Source organism: Engystomops pustulosus, chromosome 1, assembly GCF_040894005.1.
Source record: "Engystomops pustulosus chromosome 1, aEngPut4.maternal, whole genome shotgun sequence".
NCBI lineage: Eukaryota > Metazoa > Chordata > Amphibia > Anura > Leptodactylidae > Engystomops > Engystomops pustulosus.
Window position 1 is genome coordinate 151,167,361 of NC_092411.1, and position 23,636 is coordinate 151,190,996.

The 23,636-nt window shown below is 42.9% G+C and overlaps 1 protein-coding gene across 1 annotated transcript in view; it reads right to left on the bottom strand.

Annotated features, from left to right (window-relative positions):
• The window catches only part of SHC2 (SHC adaptor protein 2), a 38,714-nt gene extending 16,024 nt beyond the window's left edge, over positions 1-22,690 (bottom strand). Inside the window, exons 1-7 of the mRNA XM_072110913.1 lie at positions 21,885-22,690; positions 16,653-16,723; positions 15,820-15,880; positions 15,577-15,696; positions 4,186-4,239; positions 4,047-4,098; positions 182-308 (exon numbers count right to left, since the gene is read on the bottom strand). Of these exons, the coding sequence (XP_071967014.1) occupies positions 182-308; positions 4,047-4,098; positions 4,186-4,239; positions 15,577-15,696; positions 15,820-15,880; positions 16,653-16,723; positions 21,885-22,571 (1,172 nt within the window). The 5' untranslated portion in view covers positions 22,572-22,690. The remainder of the gene's footprint in view (positions 1-181; positions 309-4,046; positions 4,099-4,185; positions 4,240-15,576; positions 15,697-15,819; positions 15,881-16,652; positions 16,724-21,884) is intronic.
• Positions 22,691-23,636: the final 946 nt, after the last annotated feature.

Below are 23,636 nucleotides of genomic sequence, written 5' to 3' on the forward strand. Positions count from 1 at the left end.
CCTGATAGGACATATGAAATATGACTTAGGCAGAGAAAGGGTTAAATCAAATTAATAGAATTCAAAAATGTGGGTTTTACGTCTTACACACTATGTACTTAATTGAATATTAATTAAAATTTAATTTGACCTAAAGACTAAAATGTGGATTAAACTTGATTAAACTGGGATTCCATCGTACCTGTCTGGGGGTGCTGCCACTTTGGGGGGACTGTGCAGGAACTGTTTGAACCTCAACTCAAAGGCTTGTCCTACAGTGCTGATCACACTTTGAGCCAACCCATCACAGCACTCCAGAATGTGACAAGCTGCGGATGATTTGGGGACACAAGGGGGCAGATGGGAGGATAGGGATGGTGTAAAGTAGGACAGAAGGGTAATTTGAGAGACAAAAACACACATTAACACCAAGATGAAACAAACAGAAGGTCTGAGGTATGAAACAAGGAAAGAAAATTGTGGACAGATGATTATATGTAACCCAGCCACCTTAACCTTTCCCTACTATCATCATTATTCACATTCTTCTCACCCATTTTATCTTCGTCACCATTTTTGTAGTAATTTCCCCATTTCCCTACCTTTATAAGAAAATAATATGCCATTGATTTAAAACATTGGTAAGATTTATCAAAACCAAAGAGTAATTTTCAGAAAAAGAAAAGAAACAGATAATTGAGAGCTAAAACCCAAATTTTGGATAAACTACTGTTCAGAAAATACATTTGTTACAGATTGCAATAACAAGTTACACTAGCAAAGCTAAAACGTCCAGATCTAGCACTAGTTAAGCATTCTTCCAATTCTAGATTTTAGTTGGATTTATCACAATGAACACGAGCCAGGTTTGAGTTGATTTTGCAGGCATGCAATTTTATATTGAAAAATACAAAAAGTTACGTTTTAACCAATGATAACTTAACTATAATTTACAATATAAACAATGCATTGAAATACTATACAAATCTGGCAATAATTGAATACCCAAAGAGTAGTATAAAGGCAAAGAAGGTCCTAGAGTTTTGGCACAAAGCACAAGCACAAGCACAATAATTAGGTGGTAAACACTACACAAAAATAGGGCTCTTTAATTCCCTAGCGGCTTCCCAAAAATAGTGCTTGATCAATTCTCCATTCAATGCTATAGATTGTGGGATACAGCCATACAAGTGAAGGAAGAGCAGGATGGACTTGCAAACTACTGCTCCATTCAAAGGGGGCACTTAATTTGTGGTCCCCCAGTCTTGTGTTCAATGAGGATCAGACCCCCTATCCAGTGTAAAGGGTGTAAGTGATATTAGTGGCACAACACCGTTACCTATAATAACACAATATTTCAGTTTATACATATGGAATTATTCTACATGCAGCTATGCAGCCTTGTAAATCCATTAAATTGTTTCTCTTTTTTTGAATGTGTATTTATTTTTCTGTGAAAAAACTAATAATCCTAGTCCCAAAAGCCTGGCCATGATTTCATCATGGTAATTCAGCAGAAGGTTTTTCTGCAATCCGCTGCTGCATTCCTGGAGAAATTGCTTAGGGTCTTCTGCTGCTTTCAGCCTTACAGTGAAAAGCCACAGCATAAATTGACATGATTGTACTATCGACTCATCTTATTTCTATATCTATATTGATTTGATCTTATTCACTTATTTACTTACAGGGTTTGTCCAAGACTGTAAAAAAAAACATTGGTGGGCAGTAAGGGACTACTTAAAAAAATAAACATGTACTCACCCTTTGTGGTCCCCCTGTTATTGTATTATGCTGGACAGGTGGGCATGGCAGGCCACCCCGGGCGGCCGGGAGCTGAGTGCAGCATGGCTTCCATGCCCCTGTTTGTTTACATGGGACATGGACCAGAGAGATCACAGCGCTGGACGCCGGGAGGGACTGCAGAGGTGAATACATGTTTTGTTTTTTTTAAGAAGCCCAATGTTTTTGTTTTACAGTCTCGGACAAAACCTTTAACATGCCCTCATCATCCCACTCCTTCTTATCGAATATACTATTCAAAATCTCTGCTGAATTCTGTCTTTCTAATAGGACAGAAAAAAAGAAAAAAAGAAAAATCCGGAGCAGCACTACTGGTTTAAATGGTAAGGTGGTGCAAAGCCGTAAGTTCCGTGGCAAACGGTCTTTTGTAAATAAGTCCAAAAAATAGGCAGCACTCCAAGGTTGTAGTCAAAAACTTGAGGGTGAAGCTTTATTCCATGGCAACGTTTCGGTGGTTTAAGGTGGATTAAACCACCGAAACGTTGCCATGGAATAAAGCTTCACCCTCACGTTTTTTACTACAACCTTGGAGTGCTGCCTATTTTTTGGACTTATTTCTAATAGGACAGACAGAAGCTCACTTAGGTGTACTATTACATAAAAGCTCACTGTAGAGTGGAGCAGGAGAAGTGCGATAAAGGAGCAAAGTCTACAACCAGAGAATGTAGACAACAGAAAACTTACTCACAGAGACTGCAGAGATGAGAGCTGTAGAATTTCGGTGTAGATTGCACATAAATACATGTGCAAACTGGTTGCATATGTATTTATGAAGTATCTGAGATGGTATTGGGTTGGGGCTGCACTATGCATGCCGCAACACAATACTGTGCACAGAAAGGGGCGTTCCTGTGCATATTTGCATGCTATTAAACTGATTGCACCTGAAAAAAATCATGCACTCAGTTTATCACTTTGGCCACGTACAGAGTGCGCCAGATCTATGAAGACCGTGCTCAGGTCTTTGCCTCACTAATAATATATGTGGGCCAATGACAAGAAACCTTGGTACTCCTTATGCGCACATTCTGTAATACTAATTTCTGAAATGTTTGTTAAAGGTTATATACACTTTAAAGTATTAATTTGTGGGTGAAACAAGCTTTCCCATTGTGTGGGAGTCTGCTGACCCCCCTGTTTCCATAAGGATAGAAATAAGGGGGAGATTGAACACTACTTCTATGACAGTTTTCTGTTATTGAAACGGTGAAATCATTAAAATAGTAAATACGCCACCTCCACGCCATGTGGGTGTGGAAGGGCAACGGCAACCAGTGGAGAGGATAGTAATGGGGTGTTCCTGCCCAGTGCCTGTGTTCCTTTAAAAAACCAACGAACGTTGGTTTTTACGAAAAACTATAACAGGTCAGATTTTTGGCAAGGAGTTTTGACAAGAGTGGGGCGTGGCAATCGCAATTTTAAACCGGTGCAGGAGCCCCGGCGTTTGATAAATCTCCCCTGAGGCATTCAATGCTAAAGCTCTAATATATGTAAGTATTATGATTGTACATCTAGAATGAAATTATGGATAGACATGTCAAGGTTCCACTATAAAAACATACTTTACAAAATGAGGGGGAATTATGAAACACTGACACATGTGACATTAACCCTGTTACCCTGCACGCTCCATATACATTGAAAGACTCTGGCCTTCTGCTTCATCCGGCGGCCAGTGTGCAGCAGGGTAGTTCAGGTGTAGAATGGCGATATAGCCACTGGATACGGGGGAAAATAGTTGTAATTCCTGTCTGTGGGCTTGAATGATAGAAAATTGGTATACAAGCCCTGATAAGTCCCCTCAAATCTGTGCATCATCATACTCCACAAATGGCAGCTGTGAGCTAACTGCAAAAACGGCAGCTAGCTCACGGCCACCATAGACATGCATTATGCATGTCTGAATCGGGTGTCCGTGCTGCAAAGGATAGAGCAGGTCCTATTTCCACATAGCTTGCTAATCACGACACACGTTAATTAAAAAAAAAACAAATGAACAAAAAGGGCATAAGCCAAGCAATAAGATGGCAGTGCCAACCTGGGACCAAATACATTAGGTACATCATTTGTCATCAGTTGTTCTGATTTTAGGCTCAAAAATACTAATGGCAACCGATTTATGTGAACACATACTTGTTAAGTTGCTGTGTCATATAGATTATGGTATTTAATGGTAAAAAATTATATTATTCATATATATAATTAAAATAATACCATGGCAAAGAGGTCACCCCCCCCCCAAGCAACTGTAAGCATAATTAATGTACCTCTTTGGTTAACAGGGTCCTTGGCCACATATGCCACATAATCTGTTGTATCCTAGTAGGAAGAAAGTACTGGTCAGGTTCTCAGATAATATACCTTCATCTTGGTGTACAGGGACTTTAAACATAGAAGATCACTTACCACATCCCCTCCTGATGCAAAGGAGATTGCTTGCATGTGATGATTGGCAATCACCTGCAAAGAAAAAGATATGTTTGGGCAGAGCTATTTTATATGATTATATTCTATTTAGACCTATCACTTAGCAATATTCACAAACATGACTTTGTGCCAGGATTATTACTGGAATATTATCGTTTTTAATAGCATTGTCAACACCACAAGAGATAATATACAATGGGACACTTTTATCAGGGGCTGTATGCCTGCAATCTAGCATACAAGTCCTGAAATAGGTGCAATTTTTGGCATACAGGCAGGAATTGTGTGCATTTCCCCCATTGGCTGGAAGAGTCTGAAGGGGGGCTCACCCTGCGGATAAGTGGAACGGTTCCTACCCCACACCTGTCATTGCCTGTAGTCTGGTCAAGCCATGTGTAGAGCTGACCTGACGGCTAGATCTGGTGGCTGTAGAGGGTTTAGGGCCACCATATGATAAATGAGCCAAGTGTTTCTCCAAAAATAAGACAGGTTCGGGGATCATTTTCAGGGGATGTTTTATTTTTATATGAACAAAACAATCCACACTTATGTTTATTTATATTGGTTGATATAGCAGTAGAATTCAATGGTCTCTACTAGTTTCAAGCTATGATTGTCAGTTACTGGAGGCACTTAAAGTGGAACTAATTGCATGTAGAGAAGTTACTAAAACATCAGCTATAAAACTGCGGAAAACTAGATAAAGTTCTTTGGATCCTTTTATTTTTGCAACCCTTTTTGTGCTTCACTATTCTTCATGCGACAAATATTTCTGCACTGTAATGGGCATTTGTAATGGGCATGTGATACCATGATGTCTGGTGTAATTTGGACATGAGCTTCTATATTTCTGATTGCATGAGAGTTACTATGAACCGGCTCCATTTCCCTGGAAAAAGATGCAGTTTTGGTGTCTCTATATCGTGCCACTTCCACGGCATCAGCATGCACATACTGGGGGTAATTTACTAAGGGCCCGATTCGCGTTTTCCCGACGTGTTACTTGAATATTTCCGATTTGCGCTGATTTCCCCTGAATTGCCCTGGGATTTTGGCACACACGATCGGATTGTGGCGCATCGGCGCTGGCATGCACGTGACGGAAATCGGGGGGCGTGGCCGAGCGAAAACCCAACGGATTCGGAAAAACCGCCGCATTTAAAACAAAAAATGTGTCGCGGAGCTTGCACTTACTCAGCCCGGCTCGGTGTATTCCAGTGCGTTCCAGGGAACATCAGCGCAGCAGCGCCACCTGGTGGACGTCGGAGGAACTGCCTTAGTAAATCCTGACCGGACCCGAATCCAGCGCAGAGAACGCGCCGCTGGATCGCGAATGGACCGGGTAAGTAAATCTGCCCCACTGTTTGTGTCTGACAGATGTCCTGAACCAGGTCCCGGATTCTTTTCCACCACCATTGCACTAATTCACATCTACACACACTACGTACTATTTTGCTAACATCTGGTATGGGCTGTTACCCTTATTGCACAACATCTTATACAATAGAGAGATAGAGAACCTTTCTGTTGGGGAACCCACTAAGTTTGTCAAATGCATTGTCAGCCATTTTGTTCACTATAGTCCAAGCTTATTATCTACAAAAAGATTGCAGCTGCAGGTATTGAAATGCTTGGTTCCGCAGGAAGGAGTATTTTTATGTCAATTCCACCAGTGAAGGGGTGCCCAAGGGCCGCATTCAGGGGGCCACACTATTAACCAAAACCCTAGATGCGCCAAAAACCATAGTACAGGGTAAACCTGTACAGAAACCACTACTGCATAATACTGCATATGTATAATAAGTAACTTAGACCTCAGAGCAGACTACAATACAGCACACAAACAAGACGATATTAATGATGGTGGAAATTGTCTGAACCCCTGCAGCAGGTAATTGGGAATAACTGGCTGCATGCAGGGGCTCTGGTAGACCTATTCATCCTTATCTGCTGCATAAGGCCTAAGATTCTAGCCTTTTTGCTGCCTGAGCTGAAACGAATATAACTACTATAATATTGCCCCCTATAGCAGTGATGGGCAACCTTTTGGAGATAGAGTGCCCAAAGTACAACCAAAACCCATGTATATGTCGCAAAGTGCCAACATGACAATTTAAGCACTAATTTATTAATCCCTGCTGTATCTCAGGTTTCAATCACATTGGTGTAATGAGTTCACCAATACAATAGAAAGATGATTGAGAAATTTGGATTTTAGCTTCCCTCCAGGGTTCCCTGAAGAGGAAGAATCAAGGTTCCCAGAGCAGGATCTCCAATAATAATCTGTCTCTATCCACACCTTCTTGTTTCTGCTGTAACCCTGGCAGCCAGGGATGTTGCTTTAAAATGGCAAGTCCTGGGCTGTACTGGACCACAGGAGGAAGCCATGAGTCCTATCTGGCAGAAAGGGACAGAAAGGGCTCTGAGTTCCACCTCTGGCACCCGAGTTCCGCCTCTGGCAGCCATAGGTTCACCACCACTCTATATACAAGAATATAACTGCTATAATGCAGCCCCCTATGTACAAGAATATAACTACCATAATAGTGCTCTCTATGTACAAGAATAGAACTACTATAACACCGCCCCTTATGTACAAGAATATAACTACTATAATACTGCCCCATATGTACAAGAATAGAACTACTATAATACAGCAGCGTCCAGCTCCAGGGACACACTTACCATACGATGGTCAGAGAACTCTATGGGGGTGATATTATACCGGGAGGTTCTCATACCAATTTTTGTGTATACCCTGTCTATGCGGGTGGCATTCCCGCCCTTATGATAAGTGAAGGCCATACGCTTTCAGTGTTGAGTATAAGGATCCTCTAAAGGAGCCTGCGGGACTATGTTATTAAGGAGGGTCTCATCATATCTCAAGCTCTTGTGACTACTGGAGCGATCTAAGCTACAGGACACACTATTAAAGTCACCACACATCATAAACACTCTAGATGTAAAGCAATATGGCTTGATACTCTGAAACAACACCCTTTTATCCTTCCTAGTCTGAGAAGCATATACACTCACAACTCTATAATGTACAGTGTCAAAGGTAAAGTCCAGCATTAGGCAGCGGCCAGGGCAGATTTCCAGGACATGCTCCATCTGAATGTCCATGTCTAATATACATGCCCCCTATGTACAGTAATATAACTACTATAGTACTGCCCCCTATGTACAAGAATATAACTACTTTAATACTACCCCCAGTTTTAGTTCCCCCTACCTCCTGCCCCCAGTTCGAGTTCCCCTTCCATCCTGCCCCCAGTTCTAGTTCCCCTCCTGCCCCAAGTTCTAGTCCCTCCCCTGCTTACCACAGTTCTAGTTCCCCCTCCCTCCTGTCCCCAGTTCTAGTTCCCCCCTTCTGCCCCCAGTTCTAGCCCACCTGCTGCCCCCAGTTCTAGCCCACCTGCTGCCCCCAGTTCTAGCCCACCTGCTTCCCCCAGTTGTACTTCCCCTTTGCTGCCCCCAATTCTAGCCCTCCCCCCTGCTGCCCCCAGTTTTAGTCCCCCCCTAGAGCTGCCCCTGTTCTAGTTCACTCTCCAGTTCTAGTACTCCCTCCTGCTGCACCAAGCTTTAGTCTCCCCCTGCGCCTGCAGTTCGTACCCCCTCCTGTCCCCAGTTGTAGTCTCCCCCTCATGCTGCCCCCAATTCTAGTTCCCCTCCCTCCTGCTCTCAATTCTAGTTCCCCTCCTGCCCCAAGTTCTAGTCCCTCCCCTGCTTCCCACAGTTCTAGTTATCCCTCCCTCCTGTCCCCAGTTCTACTCTCCCTCCTGTTGCCCCCAGTTCTAGTCCCACTGCTGCCCCCAGTTCTACTTCCCCTTTGCTGCCCCCAATTCTAGCCCTCCCTCTGCTGCCCCCAGTTCTAGTCCCCCCCCCTGCTGCCCCCAGTTCTACTTCCCCCTTGCTGCCCCCAGTTCCAGTCCTCCCCTCTGCTGCCCCCAGTTTTAGTCCCCCCCCTACGCTGCCCCCTGTTCTAGTTCTAGTTCACCCCCCCACCACTGTCTCCAGTTCTAGTACCCCCTCCTGCTGCCCCAAGTTCTAGTCTCCCCCCTGCTGCCCCCAGTTCATCCCCCCTCCTGCCCCGAGTTCAAGTCTCCCCCTCCTGCTGCCCCCAGTTCTAGTTCCCCCTCCCTCCTGTTCCCAATTCTAGTTCCCCTCCTGCACCCAAGTTCTAGTCCCTTCCCTGCTTCCCACAGTTCTAGTCCTCCCTCCTGTCCCCAGTTCTAATCTCCCTTCTGCTGCCCCCAGTTCTATTTCCCCCTGCTGCCCCCAGCTTTAGCTCCCCCTGCTGCCCCCAGTTCTAGCCCCACTGCTGCCCCCAATTCTAGCCCTTCCCCTGCTGCCCCCAGTTCTAGTTCCCCCCTTCTGCCGGCAGTTCTAGTCTCCCCCTCCTGCTGCTGCCAGTTCTAGTCTCCCCCTCCTGCTGGTCCCAGTTCTAGTCTCCCCCTCCTGCTTCCCATAGTTCTAATCTCCCCCTCCTGCTGCCCCCAGTTCTAGTTCCCCCCTGCTGCCCACAGTTCTAGCCCCTTGCATCCCCCAGTTTTAGTCCCCCTGCTGCCCCCAGTTCTAGACCCCCATGCTCCCCCTAGTTTGAGTCCCCCCCTGCTGCCCAAGTTCTAGTCCTTCCCCTGCTGCCCCCAGTTATAGCCCCCCTGCTGCCCCTAGTTCTAGTTCCCCCCTGCTGCCCCCAGTTCTAGTTCCCTCCTGCTGCCCCCAATTTTAGCCCCCCTGCTGCCCCCAATTTTAGCCCCCCTGCTGCCCCCAGTTTTAGCCCCCCTGCTGCCCCAAGTTCTATTCTCCCCTCCTGCTGTCCCCGGTTCTAGTTCCCCTCCTGCTGCCCTCAGTTCTAGATCCACCCTGCTGCCCCCCCAGTTCTAGTTCCCCCCTGCTGCTCAGAGTTCTGGCCCCCCTGCTGCCCCTAGTTCTAGTTCCCACCTGCTGCCCCCAGTTCTAGTTCCCTCCCTGCTGCCCCAGTTCTAGTCCTCCCCCTGCTGCCCCCATTTCTAGCCCTCCTGCTGCCCCCAGTTCTAGTCCCTCCCTGCTGCCCCCAGTTCTACTTCCCCTTTGCTGTCCCCAATTCTAGTCCCCCTGCTGCCCCTAGTTCTAGTTCCCACCTGCTGCCCCCAGTTCTAGTTCCCTCCCTGCTGACACCAGTTCTAGTCCCCCCTGCTGACACCAGTTCTACTTCCCCTTTGCTGTCCCCAGTTCTAACCCCCCTGCTGCCCCAAGTTCTAGTTTCCACCTGCTTCCCCCAGTTCTAGTTCCCTCCCTGCTGCCCCTGTTCTAGTCCTCCCCCTGCTGCCCCCAGTTCTAGCCCTCCCTTCTTCCCCCAGTTCTAGCCCCCCCCCCCCTGCTGCCCCCACTTCTAGTTCCCCCCTGCTGCTCAGAGTTCTAGCCCCCCTGCTGCCTCTAGTTCTAGTTCCAACCTGCTGCCCCCAGTTCTACAGTTCTAGTTCCCTCCCTGCTGCCCCAGTTCTAGTCCTCCCCCTGCTGCCCCCATTCCTAGCCCTCCTGCTGTCCCCAATTCTAGCCATTCCCCTGCTGCCCCGTTTTAGTCCCCCCTATGCTGCTCCCTGTTCTAGTTCACCCCCCTCTGCTGCCCCCAGTTCTAGTTCACCTCCTGCTGCCCCGAGTTCTAGTCCCCCCCCTTCTGCCCCCAGTTCTAGTTTCCCTCTCCCCTCCTGCCCCCAGTTCTGTGAGCAGCCCTATTCCGCAGGAGGCTGTATAGAGGAGAAGCCAGAGGGTCATGTGATGATGATATCACATCACAGGTCCTTCAGATTCTCCTCTGTACAGATCCTGGTAGGTCCTCAAGGAGTGTGTGCTTACTTGGTTTACTTGTTTTTGCCGCAAATCGCAGCAGAAATTAAATAGAATTGCGGCCCTGCTGCTGCACTAGAAGCTGCAGGCAGCAGGATGGGGACCCTGCACTAGTGTGTCTTGGCATGGTTGGGTTTAGTATGTGTTGTATTTTCTGTATATCCCGGTCCTCCATGGAGTGAAAAGTCTGCTGTCGCTTCCTGATGTAAACTCCTGATGTTGCCAGATAAGTAGATGTTTGGAAAATTGGAAACATAAGCCATGCTCCTGCCTTAGGGCTTTTCATGTGATAATGGTATCCCTAATTAATATTGACCTCTTTGCGACCAATGGCAGTGTAGGATCGCTACCGGGTCATAAGGCATTATTAAAGACTAGTGTTGTGTATCCAGTCCAGCAAGTGACGGCTTATGCACGCCAAGTTTTAATTGCGCACGTCAGGGAAATCGAGACCCCCTGTCAAAATTGGTCACATCAGTTTTCGCAAGGCTTTGTAAGGTCTCTTACCTTGCCACAAAAAGGCACGTTACCAGCGGTTCAGAGATTCTCTTGAGCAAGAGAGGAATTGTCTGTAGCGGGTACAGCAACCTAGTGGAACTGACCATTTTCACCAGCTGAACTTTAACGATTAAGTGTATCGGGAGATCACGTCAGTGCTTAGTTTTTATTTTATGGAATAATGGAGAATAGTTTAAGAAGTAAAGGGTCCCTGCTGTGTGCCAATGTTGATGCCAAGATATGTAATAGAGCTGGAGGCTATCCCTAGACCTAATTTTTTTTTACGTCCTGGCAAGGCAAGCATTTAATATTTAGATGTATTAATGTGGTATCCCAAGAGCTGTTGAAGTTCCATTATGTGCTGCAGTATAGTATCCAAAAGGTGTGCGGGCCGTTCATGAACAACAATGCAGCATCAGCAAATAAGGCTGCGTTGGACTTGGGAACCCAAACTGTATGCCCTGAAAGATCCCTCTAGTAACACATTATGAAAGCCAGCAGTGGCAGATTAAACAGCAGAGGTCATAGGGGCATCCTTGCCACACTGCTTTGGTCAGCGGGAAAAACTAAAAAACCCACCACCACTCCCGGGTTTGTATAAAGAGCCACAAGAAATGTCATGAAGCCACCTGTGATAATAATAATATCAAGCACTTGATGTCACCGCTACCCTACTCTTGACAAATCACACTAATCACACCGGTTCTAGTTCCCCTCCTGCTGCCCCCAGTTCAAGTTCCCCCCTGCTGCCCCCCTAGTTCTAGTTCCTCCCTCCTGCTCTAGTTCTAGTCCTCCCCGCTGCCCCCAGTTCTAGCCCCTCTGCTGCCCCCAGTTCTAGTCCCCCCTTGCCGCCCCCAGTTCTCAAAACCCACCACCACTCCCGGGTTTGTATAAAGAGCCACAAGAAATGTCATGAAGCCACCTGTGATAATAATATTATCAAGCACTTGATCCATCCCTCACCATTGGATACCCACTGGCGATCACTAAAGGGCAACACTATCAAGGACTGTTAACCTTCTTATGATATAAGTCACCGCTGCCCTACTCTTATTTGATTTCTTATTTGATAATAACCTAATGCAGTTTGATTGCATCCTGGCTTGGGTAATACATGGATATGCGTTTTTGTTGGAGGCTGTCTATACCGGGCCTCCATGCAGGAGGAAAGTTAAATATTTAGCTAGTGTCACCACTAACTTTGCCTTTAGTGCCTTGTAGAACTCTGTTAAATCTGCCAGTTGCTCCTGGGAGGCTTTCGGTAACCGTAGTGGTGCCAAGAACCATATACCATTTACTGAATCATGGGTGCCTGACCCCTCTCACCAAGTTGGAATCTAAATAAGGCGGCATAGCACTGGGATTTCCAGAACTTTTCCTTATTATCTATAACAGAATATTATCTATATTCAGACCCCTTTAAATTTTTACTCTTTGTTTCATTGCAGCCAATTGGTAAGATCAAAAAAGTTCTTTTTTAGCTCATTAATATAGTATATAATTTGCACCCCATCCTGGCAGAAAAAAACAGATACGTAGATATTTTTAAAATGTCTTAAACATGGATAACTGTAATATCACATGGTCATAAGTATTCAGCCACTTTGCTCAGTATTGAGTAGATGCACCTTTTGAGCTAGTACAGCCATGAGCCTTCTTGGGAATGACTCAACAAGTTTTTCACACCCGGATTTGGGCATTCTCTGCCATTCTTCATGGCAGATCCTCTCCAGTTCCCTCAGGTTGAATGGTGGACGTTTGTGGACAGCCATTTTCAAGTCTCTCCAGAGATGCTCAATTGGGTCTAGGTCAGGGCTCTGGCTGGGCCAGTCAAGAATGGTCACAGAGTTGTTCTGAATCCACTTGTAATTTTAGCTGTGTGCTTAGGGTCATTGTTTTGTTAGAAGGTGGAACTTTGGCCCAGTCTAAGGTCCAGGACACTCTGTAAGAGGTTTTCATCCAGGATATCTCTGTATTTGGCCACATTCATCTTTGCTTGCAACCAGTCCTCCTGTCCCTGTACCAGTCAACACCCCCATAGCATGATGCTGCCACCACCATATTTCACTGTTGGGATTGTATTTGTTAGGCCATGAGCAGTGCATGCTTTGATCCAAACATATCAAATAAAATTAACACCAAAAAGTGCAATCATCTTCTCATCAGACCAGAGAATCTTATTTCTCACAGTGTGGGAGTCCTTCATGTGTTTTTTTTGCACTGAGGAGAGGCTTCTGCCGGCACACTCTGCCATAGAACCCCGACTGATGGAGGGCTGCAGTGATGATTGATATCTAAGCGCGTTGTGGAGATTCTACCCTCTGTGTCTGCGGAGTGTGACTTTAAGAGGAACCATGTTTCTGATAATGAAGGTGTATTCTTTTTCGGACACAATGCTAGTGAAAGAGCGATTAACATAACCACATAACTTTAGTAAAGAAAACAACAGAACAATAGAGTTCAAATCCTGCTCTATGAAACTCCCCACCTCTTTGGTAGTACATCTTTGGAAGGGACTTCACCTCTTGATACTATGCTGAGGATTCCTTTCCAGGATATAGGTATCCTTATGGGTCACAAAGTATGTGCCAGGGTAAGGGCTAGTCCAAGTCGGACTCAATCCAAGGGGGTAGAAAGGGTGAAGAAGTTAGAGGGGAGTCTCGAAGAGCATACAAAAAGTCTCATTAGTAAAATAAGTGACCATCACATACTAACAATCCTGGACAAACCAACTAGTGGACAAATCCATTAAATTAGGGTCTGGAAGTTGGGACGTTCCGGCTCTTGCTGCTCAAGGAAAAATGCTGTCACCATGGGGATGCCATTTGTTCGCAAGACCATAAATCTTCCTTGAGGTGAGGATTCTGGGCCGCCTGTTCTCTCTGGCGCATCTGGGGCAGCACGGTGGCTGAGTGAGTAGCACTTCTGCCTTGCAGCGCTGGGGTCCTGGGTTCTAATCCCACCCAGGTCAACATCTGCAAAGAGTTTGTATGTTCTCTCCGTGTTTGCATGGGTTTTCTCTGGGTCCTCCGATTTCCTCCCACACTCCAAAACATACTGGTAGGATGATTAGATTGTGAGCCCCATGGGGACAGGGACCGATTTGACATGCTTTGTGCAGCGATGCGTAATCTGTAGGCGCTATATAAATAAAGAATTATTATTATTAATATCTGTGTATGACTGGTGAATGCCACCTCGGATTGATTGGGGTAAATGGTATTGAAAATGAAATTTCCATTTTCTTTAAAACAGATCAGGTCTTCGGGTCTTGCCCTTTCAGGTTACAGGTGCATGGAATGGACCTTGCAGTCCCAATGCTGCTGGAAGTTGGGTAGAGAAAACAGTAAAAAGTGCCGCAGCAGAGTAGGTTTCTGGCAACCCCACTCTTAGATTGCTCCTCCATCTAGTTGGAGTTCCCTTATGCGCTTCATGGTGGCTAGATCATCTTCCTGAACAGATACCCTGTGCTCCAGTTTATCCAAAGAGTCAGTGTGTGCTGTTACCTCTTAATGAATAGATTTCAGGGCATCAGCTATAGTTGCAGACAAAGTGTCTTGTATACTAGGTGCTAGTTTCTTGGCCACTTCTTTGTCAAGACGCTTATAGTTAATATGGAAACTCTGCTGGATGGCATCTGACTCTCCTGCTTCCCCTTCAGAGATGTCTTCTTTGTTGGACTGCACATGGCTGGGCACCATGCCCCCCAAGGCCACGAGCTCTGCCTAGCATGGGTGCAGTGTTCATCCCCTGTATGTGGAGTGCAATAACTTTACGGGTGCAAAGTGCCAGGTGTCGGAGCTCCTCACCCCTGTGTCCAGTATTGGGGGGCCAGAACTCTAAGCCACATTTTGGATGTTTTTATTGTGCCACATGACTTGTTCATGTTAGGATTTTCTAACATATAGGGCATATAAACTAATAGTTATACATCAATCGTTCCTATCTATCATTTACTATGTACCCCAAAATGAGCACAGGCTATAATAATCAATACATCCTGACAGGGCTTTAAAAAAAAAAAAAATCCTGCACAGGTTGGCCCAGAAGTGGCAAAGACAAGAAGTACTGGTATGACACACAAACCAGAAGTCGAATTAGGGTAAGTAGACTTTCTTTTTTTTTGCGCCAAATTGCCCTCACATGGTTTTCCAACACTCCTAGAAAACCTCTTTAACAGGATTTGCATATAGCGTAAATATACAATATGACATACTTCTGTCTACACCACAGATATCAAGCATTTACATTTTTAAACACTTTTACAGTTATGCCATCCAAAAAGGGGGCATTGCTCCACAGGGAAAAGTCTGTGCACCAAAAGGTATGCTAATCCACAAGAATTTTGGCACAGTTTTCTGACGTAAACTAAGCCAGTTAAACTAAGACACTAAAAAGAATCTTGGGCGGCATAAAACCATCTAGTCTTACCTTATGAGACTTTTGTTAATTATTCTCTGAAAGTAAAATCTACCATCAAAATCAAGCATGATAAACCAGGTACACTTGCTCATAGATCCAGGCACTGTGACTGTGATAATCCTCTTATATCTGTTATCCATGGCCTCCTTCCTTCTAAAATCAACCTTTAAAATTATGCTAATGACCCAGCAGAGCCCCTCACTGTGCAGGAGCACTTCCCCCACTGTGTGAGATTACAACAGGCAGAGGGAAGGTGGAGGTGCCAAGAAAGCGTGGGGGTGGTGAGGCTTGTTCATAATTTTAGAAGGAGGATAACAAATATCAGAAGATTACCACAGGCACAGTGCCCGGATCTATAACTGTGGTGCAAGTCATTACACTTCAACTGATTTGTATCATAACTAGATTGCTAATATATCACAATAAACTTTTTTACATTTTTGCACTGTTTTAGATGTTATTAATAAATCATTCCGATTGTGTAAGGAGGATAGTAACTTTTGTTGCATCCAAATTTTAAATGACAAATAAAAAGGTTGTTTATTTTGTTTTATTATCGTAAGCCTCACAACATTAAGAAAATACACAAATGAGTAAAGGAAATTCAAATTTATCTACCTGTCGAGTTGTTGGTATACTGAGGTTAAGTCCCTCTATGGATATGTTTACAGCTATGCTTATTCCTGCAAAACGAAGATTACTCCGACCCAAGATTGATGCCAGAGATTTATTGGGAGCCTTTAAATAAATAATAAAATATGAAATATTAAATTTGATAAATATGAAAAAAAAATATATAATCATTGTACATCTCTTTTTTGGTCAAGAAGAGACAAGCTATAAACAAGCTATAATACCCACCTTCTTCTTCCAAGTGCCTCTTACACCAGGGACTGCCTCATAAAGTCTGTTGATGGCTTCTCTGTGACATCAAAAAGTGACAGCACACATTATAAATTTAAAAATTTTAGATTGGAAAATTAACTCTGTGGTAAATAAATAATTTTACTTGAATGTTGTGTGATTGAGGTTATTAGTTCCACTTTAGCTTTATTTTTATTTCAATCAACTTTTAAAAAAAACTACACACCGGGTTTGTGTAGCCATAAAGATATTGGGGGACATTTTTATAAGGTGTCTTTACCGCTGCAGATTTGGTTTCCAACTAGCTGTCAGTAATGATATACATATATAATTTTGTGGACCATTTTCTGTCCCAAGCACCACAAATGTGTGCAGCAGTTGGAGATGAGCAGGCTGCGGAGGAGTTGCAGCAATGGCCACTGTAATAATAGTCGGTGTATGGAACCAACTGTTTCCACCGGATTAGCTGCACCCCAACTTCCACAGGCAGAGAGCTGTAACACAGCAGACTTCAGTGAAGGTTTCTATTCTTCTAGACTAATTTTTTTTTGGTCTACTTTCCCCCAATTTCCAGCACCGAAAAAATGAAAAACACACATATTAAGTGTGTTGGAGTTACCACCCCACAAAAACTATGCCCCTTATCGGGGCAGAGTCAGAGGAGGCGGAAAATCTAATTTTTTCTGGCGCCAACCACTAGCCAATGGGAAAGGAGAATAGACGGAAACCCTAAATTAAATGTCCTCCATTGTATACATGCTAAGTATGTTTATATTAACTAATTTTTTAATTATTATTTCATTAGAGAAAATGTAATTTTTATTACCTACCTTGTCACTTGAGTCCTTGTATTAAAATCTAAAGACCTCATGGAGCGTAGAACTTCAATGCAGCCCATATACTACAAGGTATAAAACATAAAGCAATAAAGAGTAACTGTAAAGTTACTTGACAAAAGATAGTTTTAGCACAGCAGATAAGAGCCTCTGACAACAATTTCAACAATACCTATATCATGCTGCTAGCTTCTTCCTAGCCTGAGATCCAGCCTCATATATCTATCAGGCCTATCTGTAAAGTCCTCTCATCTACTCCTGAAGTGGGCGGGCAATTCCTGTTTGGGATATCAGCTAATGGCAGTGTTGCCAGAGCACCGAGGGCTCTTGTGAATGTGCACAAACAACCCAGTCAATCAGGACACAGAATCAGTGTTATGGCTTATACAGAGATCTAGTGAAGAGCAAGGTAGGGAAGACACAGATCTGACACCACACATCTACTACACCACAAAGAAAAATATATATTAAAACATGTCCAATTACACTAAAAATAACCTACATAGGAATTAAAATATAAACACATGGCAACATCACAGTATATATACAACGATACCAGCTGAGAGGATGCCTAAAAGATGTTTTTTCTATTATTTTTTTGCTATTATACTTTGTTAACTGTCCCCTTTCCTGTACAGAGAAGTCTTAAAAAACAGCAGGCTGTTTTTATCTGTCTTTATTTGTACTAATTTCAAACTTCCACACATACACAATTCTGAATGACCTGAAGCATGTGATCAGTCACATACTTGTGACATCACTCAAGGTCCTGGAAATTTCTTCATGCTGCTGGCAATAGTGAGGACTAATATTCTCCTGCATCCGGCAGGCTACAGATCAGGAATGTGCACCCCTCCTAGTGCCCCTCCCAGCAGGATCCCCCCACGCTTCACTCATCTCCAGCAGCCAGATACAGACTTCCATGGCAACCAAACCAAACAATGGCAGGGAGAGCATCCAGGGGGACAAGGTTAAACCTCTGAAAGCAGGCAAACGGCTGCAGATAGCTAATAAGAGTAAATTAAAGAATTGCTTATTTTAGTTTAATGCAGAGTTCGGCAAAAGATTTTATACTTTAAAGTTTTACTTTAGCTTTTCACCAACCACATGACTTTTTTTTTTAAAGTCTCAATGTTGCTCAATGGGTTTAAAGGACTAAAACATTGATGACTTTCCATTAGGATAAGTCCAAATTATAACATCAATCCAGCAGTTGGCATCACCACTGATGAGTTGTGACTGCAATGTTGGAAAGAGGGAATGAAACTTGAATGGGACTGAGGTGCAGACAGGCCATGTGACCAATAAACGTGGCATCATAAACCTGTAAGACAGAAGCGGTGTTCTCTAGAAAAGTTTTTAGATTCTTCACAAACTACAGGCAATCACTTGAGTCCCAGAATTCTACTATCGATAACCTATAGGTTGTCTATATTTTATTTTATTTATGGAATACCTGTTTAATGTACATTTTGCAATGCTAGACATAGCGCAAGAGTAGGCAGTAACTAAAATGAATAAAGCAACCCAGACAACCTCTTAAGTAACCTAAGACTAGAAACAAATGTGTTATGATTTTTACATGGACTGACCTATGGCAATAACTGTGGCAGAATGTGACACAAATTGTCTTAACGTGTTGTTATAGGTTAACACCATTATTCTTTGTGTACCTTACAATATTTCCCCTATATTCTTGGATTATGCAAGACAACAAGACACCTGTATTTATAGACTCCTCAATAATTTGCTATAGACTAAAAATTTTAAATCAGTCTGAAGGGTGAAAGTAAAGTTTTTCCTGCTTGACCCTTGTTCCAGGAAGTTTTCACATAAGCTTCCTCCATACACTTTTGAAGATCCTATCCACTCCTCTATTACCATACATTTATTCCCCTTGATCAATAGTAGCTAAGCATTTTTCACTTGTGTATAAGTCATAGAGATTCTTTTATTTCACCAACCCTCTATGTTGGCAGTAGTTCTGGAGATAGTTGTGGAAGTGGAAGTGGACAGGGACCCAGACATTGCTCTTGCACCAGATTCACTGGGACAAGACCAGATTCACTAGAATACAAAGGAGTTTGGGGTCCAGACATTAATTCAATCACTACGCACTGCACTTTTTTAACCTTTTAACACCTTGGTCATTTTCCATATTTGTGTTTCCATTTTTTTTCCGCACCTTCCAAAGAGTTGTATAAGGGCTTGTTTTCTGAATAACAAATTGTACTACCTACTGGCCGCATTTTCACTAGGTAACTAGGAAAGTAAATTAAACGTTTTAATCAATTTGTCTTAAAAATTTGACTAAAAATGATTTTTAAACTAATTACTAAAAGCAGTGCAAACTGCACTATGTGCAGTTTTCCTTTGTAGTGTGCAGGGTGCGCCAGATTCAGGATTTGTGGCGCCTGTTCTTTATGAATCTGGCGCTCCCTGTACTGCCCCGAAGGAGTGCACAAACTTTTTTTTGGTGCACCTTTAACATGGGCCTTGAGACACACTTCTGTCAGACTTTGCATAATAAATGTGATGTACGGTATGGTATGTGATGCACTGGAATGCCCATTTTAATGACAACAATTGTGTTACGTTAAGAATAGTGTAGCTGAGACACAAAAGGGTTACGTGCGACACGCATGTGGTGTGAACACTTATTAATTATATGTGCAAGCAGTTTGCACATAAAAGAATGTGCAAGTCCAACAGAAAACTGATGCAGGGACCTTAGTAAATGTGCCACATAGACTTTTCTCCAATACACTTCTGGCATCAATTGCAAATGTTAAAGGGGCAGGAATTTAGCAAAATCCTGTGAGGGTCCGGAGTGGCATGAATAAGAAAGCATACAAAACCTGCTCCTGGTTCCCATGTCACTATGTTTGGCCTCTTTGGGGAGACCACAAATTTGCCACAAACAGTAAAAATCATAAACATGTTATGTATCCCCACCTCCCAAAATGTCCAATATATCAAAATCCATAAAACGATTATTACCAGCGTGTAACCCCATAATGGAAAATAGCACCCAAATTCTTAATACTACTTTCTTTGCCATTTTGAAAAAATAAAAAAAAAAAAGCAATAAAAAGTCATCAAAAGTCTGTACTGTCAAAAAATTACACTGCAAACTGCTCCATACACTAAGTACGTTTTTTTTTTTTAAAGGAAGTTTTAATTTTTGTAAATGCATGAAAACATTATAAAACCTATACTAATTTGGTATACCCATGATCGTACTGACATGTCATTTGGGGCACACAGTGAAGTCCGTAAAATGAAGTGCAATTTGTTACACAGAAAACAAGCTCTCACACAGACATTTACATGGAAAAATAAAAAAGTTTTGGATTTTTGAAGGTGGGGAGTGAAAAATAAATACGCAAAAACAAAAAAGGGCCTGGTCTTTAAGGGGTTAATGATCAGCGGACAACCAAACACATAACAAATAACCCATAAGGCTGATGCCAATAAGCCATTTTGGGAGAAAAAAATCTCTCCACACTCTAAATATGTAATTCAGAATAAATACCTGGATCAAGAAAACTCACCTCAACTATAAGGGGTGAAACGCAATCTTACACTTACAGGAAGGCAGATCTTAAGAACAGCAAAAATGCTAATGGTAATATAATAAGGGATAGATTTGATGAACACCACAAGACATGTCCTACTAGTGAGACCATTCAGCAGATGTCTAGTTTATCTCCTAGTTCATATATTTATGAGATTTTTTTTTTATTCTCTAGCTCTCTATGCTTAGAAAGTAGTCTGACCTGTCACCTCCATGAAACTGACAGACATGTGTTAAACACTTGGGTGTCAGTGGAGGTCCCGTGTGACTTCTAAGTGTCTGTGTCTCCAAATGATCTCATCCTTCTAGATTGCTACACATGATATGTACATAAAACATTTGATGACACATAGGTTAGCACAGCATTGATTTAGAAAGAATTTATAGTCCATACATTTAAAGACATTAAATGTATTTCTTATTGTATTTTTTAAAATCAAGAAAGTTTGCACCCCATCTGCATATGCCCTATCCTTCATCCTATCTGCCTTATCCATCTTACTCTTGTTTTCTAATGTAATTGATCTAATTTAGCAGGCAGCTTGAAAGTCTCCAGGTTGGATGTCAGAACACCCCTCTGGCTCAGCTTATTACCCTGGGGGATTCAATGAGCAGACCTGCATGTCCATATAAGAAGGATCAATTTAGAGCAATACCATTTTGATTGCTAAGGGGTAGGTTGCAGCCGAGATCATGTGAAAAAAAATCCAAATTGGTTTAATCCTTCAGCATTATTGTATAGTATTGTCTGATAAAGATATAGGTGTCTGAATGTTTTATTTTGTTTGTATATGTACCCCATGGTTTGTAAAGCACTGAAGAATGTGAAAGATTATTTTTAAGATTTAAGATATAAATATGATTATATTTAAGATGTAAATAAAGATTTGTATAATAGTAATTGGAAATGAAAATTATAGGGTGAAAGTGACTTCTGTCTATGAGTTAATACCCTGAGTCAGCCTCTGGACCAGGAAATACCCCAAAATAATGCCGCCATCTCTTAGACTTTACTAAATGTATAAAAATAAAAGAAAAAATGATATGGTTAATATATTTATCAGATATGGTTAATATATATATTATACTTAATGGTATATATAAGAGGACTATGGAAGAATAACGGTTCTAAAATCCAACATGGATACACCGGCCCTTCCTATGCTCCTTCAAAACAAAGGAGCCATTGCCCAATCAGTGCACAGCAAAACAAAGGAGAAAAACATTGCATCAGCACTTTTACAAATCGGTAGCAGGGAAGGGAAGAGCTATCCAATTAGATAACAGGACATAACAGTCTGCGCACTGCTCTAGAAGTGCTGAGCCATTTGTTAAAGAGAAATATACCTTTGTAAAATGAGACTTAAGGCGTTTTGTTTAAAGAGTTTAGGGCCTTCAGGGTGCAATGGGTTCATATGATATTAGTCAACTAAGTGCCCTTTCTGCGGTTGTATATAGTTATAACTAGCACTACCTTTGGTATAAATTGTCAAGTTCAGATGAATGGCCTCCAGTCCTCAGACTATATTTTTATCCCTATTTGGTCACATTATTACATCCATTTCACTGTCAATATGCCCCACCCTATCTCTTTATTAATATAGCCTCTTTCTACTTATCGGAACCATGTTCATTTCAACAACACTCACCCTCACAATATAAGACACTCCAGGCCCTTGCAATCGATCATCAGGATGAAGCCAACCCTGAGCTGGTTTGCTGATAAAAGTCCCTTTACGAGTCCATTCCTCCCCTGGCAATTTATATGTCTCTGTCCGAGAAGTCTTTCTACCTCCTCCTGCTGCTCCCCCTCGCAACCGGTTTATCACCTGCAGAGTACAAGGTGTAGAGCAAACTGGATCACAGGCTCCAAACATTGACCCTAGTCCCCCAGAAGCCCCTGACTTCTCCAGGGACAGATCCTTGCTGGCACCAGATGGGGATCGGCTGAGGAAAGCTGCAGGACTTGAGAATTTCCATTGTCCCATCCTGGGTATCATCATGCAGAAGGTGGTAGCTACATCCTGCTCTTCCGGACATTGCGGTTCAGAGAATGGTTGACCCAGTGATCTTGATGTGCTTGGGGTACCAGGGGCTACTTGTCCACTCATAGCGGCTGGTAGAGTTGTCTGTTCCTCTGCAGAAGTTACAGACTCATTGCGAAAGCGACCATACTTGGATTCAGCCAGCATGCCGTGTGCTGGGATCCATCCAGAGCTTTCAGAGTGATTGCTTCTCTCTCTCATTCCCTCCTCCTGCTCTTCTCTGCTCCCTCGGGAGGATCCACTCTCACAAGATGATGTCATTCTCATATTACTCATGTGCCCCCACCGCATGCAACATCCCAGCTCAGGTCAGCAGAACCTGCCATAGTATCATCACATCCCCCACCCTTTAAAATAAAGCCATACACAGGAGGATTCTTAATGAAAGAAAGAATGAAAATTCATGTTATATAGCATGCATGCAGTACAGCATGCAGTATCCTACACTAGTGATTGCCCTGCCCTTCTCCTTGAATATTTCTAAGCAACCTGAATCTTTAGAAAACAAGGTTTAACAGAATCTTAGCTCCCAAAATTGCATGCTAGGAAGGACTGGCAACAACTGTATTATCCTTCTGAATGGGTCTCAGATTTATTAGCTTGAATCACAGTAAATGCTCCACTTGTGGCATTGAGAAATCAATTTTCTTTTCGTATGGACCAACATATTCTTCACATATGGCATGGAATGGAGGGATATACAATGTATCCAGATGTAGCAGATAAATCCTGATAAAGATAAAAATAAAGTTTGTTATTTTACTACATTCTTAGCTGCTTTTTAAATATATTTGTTATTTAGAAACAGAGAGAAAGTTGTAGTAATTGGGAGAAAGGCTAAATTCAGCACAGATCTAAACCATCAGTAAATGCAGTGTTCCACGGTCCCTCAGAAATTCTTAAAGTAAAACCAGATCTTATGAAATTTATCCACAATGTCATGAGCCAAGGACATAAGATTCATTTTGAAGGACCAAGGAAGGATGGGTGTGGGGGTCAGATCCAGGGCCGATTCTAACAGATTTGTTACCTGCGGCGAAAATTAAAATGCCGCCCCGTCCCCCTTCCTCCTTCAGTAGCTTACCTCTATTCCTCTGCTATATTTGGCAGGGGAACAAATCGAACAAATCTTTTAAAGGTTTCCACATCCTGATCAGTAAATGCTGAAAACTTTACTAACAATTATTAACATTCCAACAAGCAGGATCACTGGCACACTGTAACTGATTGAGAGGCATTGGCTGTATCTAGTACCTTATAGATGACAATCTTTTTCATATGTAAATGACTTTATTTACTATTATTATTCAGCACCATGCAGCATCTCCACCCGGCGTCCCTAAAAATACCATAGTC